General features: G+C 38.6%; 1 protein-coding gene across 1 annotated transcript; it reads right to left on the bottom strand.

Moving 5' to 3' along the window:
- Nucleotides 1-650: 650 nt before the first annotated feature.
- Nucleotides 651-5,222, bottom strand: gins3 (GINS complex subunit 3). Its single transcript, XM_073472414.1, has 3 exons — nt 4,994-5,222; nt 3,600-3,833; nt 651-2,149 (listed from the first exon to the last, which is right to left on the bottom strand). Exons 1-3 carry the CDS (start codon nt 5,162-5,164, stop codon nt 1,919-1,921), a joined length of 636 nt encoding a protein of 211 aa, XP_073328515.1. The 5' UTR covers nt 5,165-5,222; the 3' UTR covers nt 651-1,918.
- Nucleotides 5,223-6,180: the final 958 nt, after the last annotated feature.

The raw sequence follows: 6,180 nt of genomic DNA, 5'->3' as shown, positions 1-6,180 counted from the left end.
GTCTTTTACTAGCATGAAGGATTTAAGGAATGAAAATGGCTCAAACAAATGTTTGTACTGGACATGTGTTAACATTTATGAAGTGGGTTCATACAGTCAGACTGTAATCCAAATTCAGAAGGAGTACCATCATCATTATTAAAGTGGATGTAAGAAAGATCAATTGAACAAGCAGCAGTCATTCTTCACACACAGTGACATTTATTGCCATTTACCATCCAAGAGATCATTTTAACATCCTCTCTGATCCACTGCATGGGAAATTACAGTTGTAATGCAGGAATATTTGTGGGTTTTCTGCTTGAACAGTCATAATATAGTGGGTGAAGGATGCCAGGCTTTGTTTACAGTAGCAGTTAGTAGCAGACATGAGACTCAAGTAATTGGGTCCAAGTCTAAAGCAAGTACCAAGTAATTTTGTCTTGGGAAAGTCAAGTCACTTTGTTTCTCCAGAGATATTGCAGTCTGCAGGTTTCAGTGTTTCTAAAGAGGAAAGATGAGGTATTAGTACCTGTCCACTAATATTTTTGGACAATTTATCTAATCTGTTCACTTGAATTTGTAATATAAATATTGATATTAAGTGAAAAAATTTAATAAAACAAAAACTTTTTTTTAGAAGTTTCTTTATTTTTATACTGACATTAAACTTTGTTACATTCTGCCTGTTTGTCCATTTCGAGTAATCATGTCTCAAGTTATACAATAAGTCATTTATTTTCTGTCAAGTTGCAAGTCATCAAAATAGTGATTCCAGTCTCCTCTCCTCCAAGTCATAATGACTCCAGTCCACATCTCTGGTTTTGCTATAACAAGTCAAAATGTCTGCTGGGAAAAAGGCCTACATCAAATAAAATAGCTATTTATTGGCATTTGCTATTTTATAGCATGGCACTACAGGCTGGATATACAATCACATTTACACATACAGTCCACAATATTTACATGATGTCACACAGAGCCAGGTCAAGTGATGTGTCCCACCAGCAGGTGTCAGTAATGTTTCCCAGGAACAGTGTCTGCAGGAGGGAGGTCAAGTCTGCAGCTGGACCCCCACCCACAGCCTGCCCTCATACCACATTTCACAATCCATCTGATCTCATTTTAGTTCACACTTGAGGCAGAAAAGAAAGGAAAGGAAAAGTTTGGATTCTGCCACTTTGTTTGACAGCTAATCAACAGCCTGCGCCACGTTGTTTTGCTTGGTCAGCTACAGTCAGCTCATCACAACAAGGAGTTTGGCCTCCAGCAGAGAGACTGTTAATAAATTCCCTTAAAATGTTGTCAGCTCCATAACTCAGTCAGTGTGGTGGTGAAACTCCATTATAATTCTTCCAAAAACACATTTTACTAGCAATTGGTTTCCTGGCAGGTAGTAATCACAGATTTTTTTCTCTGTGCAAACCCATCAGCATTTGGAGGTGACCTCAATCTGCATACTGGGGCTGCACTTATCGTCTTCATGACAAATATTAAGTTGATGGTTTCTATTCATCATTATGAAACTGATTCTTTGAACATTTTCAAGGTAAACAATCTATAATGATATAATGATGTAAAACAAGCAACTGTTTGTATCTGTAAAGCTACAAATTTTAGGAATGTTTACTTGATATATGACAAAAACGATTAATCAAAAATTCAAAATTACAAGATCTGCATATTCATAGATCCACTGAATGTCCATCAACTTAACCAATACCAATTCTGCACCATCAGTGGCTACAATGTGACAAAATAAATAGGAAAGACATCTATAGTCTACACAGGGTGGTCCCACCACAGAGAGCATGGCTCACATGGAGAGGCTGGATGTGTCTGTGAAAATGAGAAATGACAGTCAGTCAGAGTCTGTTGCTGCTCTGAAGTTTTGACTAAGTTCTGACTAGAGTCTGTATCTTTTAACTGCAGGCTGAGGTCAGTGCTGCACATCAGTCATCTTCCTCTTGCGATAGTTGAGGACCAGACTGGAGGCGGTGAGTTGGGAGGCCTGGCCCTTCTCCCAGCCCTGGAAGCCGTTGAGGCCGCTCTGCCCTGACCTGAACAGAGCCTTCTCCAGACAGTCCAGACGCTCCACCAGCGCAGACGTGTCCTCGTTGTAGGCGTTCTGAGAGGAGTCCATGGTCCGTCTGTACCGCCCGATGAACGTCTGGATAAACAGTTAGCCACCAATTAGATGATTAGAAACAAACAGCACAGAGGATTAGTGCAGTTAAGGTACGACATTAAGTCACACTTGCAACATTTTTAAGAAGAGTGACCCACTTCATGAACCAGCAGTCGACTTTGATATTAAATTTAAAGTTAAACCTCAGTTATGTATAATTTCACTTGCTCCTTGCCTTTCGGCAAAACCATCTTCAAAGAGTGTGTGTGAACGGGTCCCTGCTACATTACACTGAGTTGGAACAATTATATACAGCTGGTGTACAGCCTAGAAACCTGCAATCAGGTGGAAATTTTCATCTCCACCTTCATATTTTTGTTTCTTTAGTCTTAACACAGTGTCTGGCCCAGAGGATAAGGACTCTATATAAATGATGCATCATTTCCTGTATATAAATAAATGGAGCACCATCTGAACATAGGCTGCACACAGTAAACAAGTCTTCATAACAAGCTCAGTTTCACTCATTTGGTTCTTGGTCCAATATCACAGATTTTCTTATCAAGTTAATGTGGTTAAAAACAACCGGGATGACAATCTCACCTCTCAAAGTGTGTAACCTAGTTGTGAGTAGCGCCTTGGAGAAGTCTTATAGTGTGCAACAACGCTCTGTTTGTGTTTGTCTGTCAGACAATGAGATCAGAATCAATCTGCCCGGTAACAGCTGCAGACAACCAGCATGTTTTCTGATCTGATTGCACCCCCTGGTTGTAGTGTATTAAATAACACTAGGCTACATTTATTTGTGTCTGCTGATCTGTGACATTTAATTGCAAAGCATCCGGGCTGTTGTACACAGCAAAGTGTATTTAGATTACATTTTACCACAATGGATTTAAAGAAACCAAGAAACCTGGGGAATTGAAACTTATACAGATCTTTATCTCTCATGAAATCAATATTAACATTACTTTAACATAGCCTGGAAATCCTACTGTGTGCTTCACAAATGGGGAAATTCACCAGTCTTCACTGCCAGTTCATTAATGCATGTCTAACTTACGCGTAGAAAACATGAAAAATATTTTCTGAAAATAAAAGATACATTTAAAATGACTCTTTGTACTAGAGTTCTATTCAGAGCTGTAGCGCATAATCGATAAGTTGTAAACTATCAAATGAATACCAACTGTTTTGATAATCGACTGAATCGGTTTGAGTCACTTTGTAAGAAAAAGAAAAGTCAAAATTCTCTGATTTTAGCTTTCTAAATGTGAATATTGTCTTATTTCCCTCTTCCCCTCTGACAGTAAACTGAATATTGTTGGGTTGTGGACAACACAAGACATTTGAGGATGTAATTTTGGGCTTTGGGAAACACGCAACATTTTTCATCAGTTTCTGACATTCTATGGACCAAATACCAGCACTTTTTCAGTACTTTCTCATGTTAAATGAACTCTTTGTGTTATTGTAAGTGCATTTTGTTCACCTGCAGCAGTGTCTGTGCGATCTCTGGGTTCTCTGGGCTGTCAAAGTGCAGCATTTGGGATCCCAGGCCGTAGTAGTAGGGCCCCATCTTATGCAGGTCTACCACGTTGGGGTCGGCGTTGAACACAGTCCTCCAGCCCTCTTTGTACACCTTTGGAAGCTCGACTGACAACACTCTCCTCTTCCTCTCGTACAGTCCTTTGGACAGCCAAAGAGGAAGCTCCATCTTTGTACCCTGAGATAAAGGAAACAGAGTGGGAGTTATCATCAAGACCCCTGCTCTCTGGGCTCCACACTGCTCATATATGTGTTGGGGAAAAGGTTTGAATTCCATGTGTGTCTTACTGTAACACTTTTATGGGAACTTCTAAACTGAGTTCCTTTACTGAACCTTTTTCACAGCAGATATTTTAACGTGTCATAGTAGGAAATGTACAGGTTACTAATAACATTAATAATGCCTCTGTTCTATTCAAGTTTGCCCATAAGTGTGGCAGTGAGCCAGGATGCACAATACCCTGAAACTGAAGCAAGCATGTTGGATTTGCCCATCGCTCATTTTATCACTGTTCCATCTGCACCATGTCAACATGTCTCTGTGAAAAAGGAATATTATCTCTAACTAGTTGTGAAGACAGAAGGGCCTACTCATCCTTCTGAGGATCCTTCAGAGGAGAATTAGTGATATGTTTGTGACATGACCGTCTTCTTTAGCACTTATATTTGTTTAAACTGTAACTTTTAGGTTCCAGGATAACTGTTGCTGATAATTACATAGAATACCTCTCATGAATTAATATGTAACTACAGCATTTTTCCATTAGACGTGAGCACTACCTTCTCTGTAATATGAGGTGATGAGCTTTAATTCGGCCTACCGGTAAAAGACCAAACAACATTTCATTATGATCAAATATTTACAGCTACAGAGTAACTAGTAGTATCCACAATGAATGTTGTTTATTTAGTCACATAGTTTATTTTCGACTTCTTGTATGTGCTTGATTTTGGCTATTGGCTGTCACTGATCCTTCTTACCAACATAGGTCTGAGACCTGTGTGCTAATGCTTGTATGCAAACCCATTGTACTAATAAATATAATAATAAAGTTGGCCATTTGGTAGATAATAAATATGCCGAATTGATACATGGATCCTGTTTATTTTTGAGCGGTCTTTTTTAATTGTCTACCACATATAGGGCAATGCCAATACGGCACTTTATTCATAAACTGCAAAATATCAAATGAGGTTTGGCGTAACTTTTCTCACAACAAAATCATGAGGTATGTCTGCCTTACTTTTATGTGCGTTTCTGACACCGCTTAAGACATACATTAACAACATTTCATCATCTCCACTGTTTGTACATTTTCCGTCGGTGACATTACTAACCTCCGGTATGTCCTGCGTGTCACTCGACTTATCCAGGAATCCCAGCCGGGGGAAAGCGCACTCGATCCGGATGGGAAGTCTCTCATGAGAGAGCAAAATATCGTCCAGAGAAAGGAAATTCTCCTCCATCCCCACTCCAGGTTCAACAGGCATATATGACTGTGTATTCATTTTGGTCTTGAATGAGGCAAAAGCAGATTTATAGCAGATATATTTAGTGAAATGTTGAGCAAAGATCCCTCCTGTAACGCTAATGTTTACAACTCTTCCTCCTTGCTGTTTGGCGCCAGGACCCGTTGACCAATCAGAGCGCTGCTGTGACGTCTAGACAAGAGCAATCGAATCGATTCGATTCAAGTCAAAAATAGCTGCTGTCCGTTTCTTTTCTTTTAATATGGTTCATTTTAGTGTTTTTTTTTTAATGTGAAGATAATATTGTTCATTATAATCACTGTAGTTTAATCGTTTCCAACAGTCAAATGAATTAGAAAATGTAATTCGCCTTTATTTTGACAGAGTCGGGTGCAATTACGGAGGTAGCCATTAGAGGTCAGGATATTACCATCACATAATAAAAATCCCTTCATGTCCGTATGTGATAATATATGGCAGTCATGAACCTGGAAATAATAATAATAATAATAATAATAATAATAATAATAATAATAATAATAATAATAATAATAATAATCAAATACTCACTGAAAAGTTACCTCTGAATTTTCATATAATCAAATTGGAAAAGAAAGGAAAGCAAATTAATTTGCTAGATGCTTCCCTTTTTCTCCATCCTGTTGAATGAAAAATGACAGCTAGTCCATATTGTAATCTTGTGTATTCCAATCTGTTAAGGTCCCATCACTTTACTTGAACTTTACAGAAAGAACTTCAGTCATCTTTTGTATTTTGCCATTTTTAATATTATAAATTATTATATATGTCATTATTATTACGCATCTCGCAGACTGCACATCGAAGCCCTAAGACATTTTAGTCGGCGTGCCCAAAAAGCAGGCAGCCGTTCACAACCTCAGAGAGTAAAACAAGTCATGAACTAAAAGGAGTCAAATGAAACAAAGCTATAATAAATGAAGGTGCTGTATTCTTCTTGAAGCTGTGTGTCCGAGCTGATTGGGCAGGCAGTACAGTACAGACTGTAGCAGCAGTCTGAGAGGCTCATTAAATAA

The sequence above is a fragment of the Pagrus major genome, chromosome 8 (assembly GCF_040436345.1).
Source record: "Pagrus major chromosome 8, Pma_NU_1.0".
In the NCBI taxonomy this organism is placed as follows: Eukaryota; Metazoa; Chordata; class Actinopteri; order Spariformes; family Sparidae; genus Pagrus; species Pagrus major.
The sequence above is the reverse complement of the archived record's forward strand: the minus strand, read 5'-3'. Positions and strand labels throughout refer to the sequence as shown.

Excerpts from the sequence above, each read along its gene's own strand:
- gins3 (XM_073472414.1), bottom strand. The coding sequence starts at position 5,164 with ATGAATACACAGTCATATATGCCTGTTGAACCTGGAGTGGGGATGGAG. Across the intron at positions 3,834-4,993 it reads ACACGCAGGACATACCGGAG|GGTACAAAGATGGAGCTTCC; the intron begins GTTAGTAATGTC and ends CCTTTATCTCAG. Across the intron at positions 2,150-3,599 it reads TCGCACAGACACTGCTGCAG|ACGTTCATCGGGCGGTACAG; the intron begins GTGAACAAAATG and ends CTGTTTATCCAG.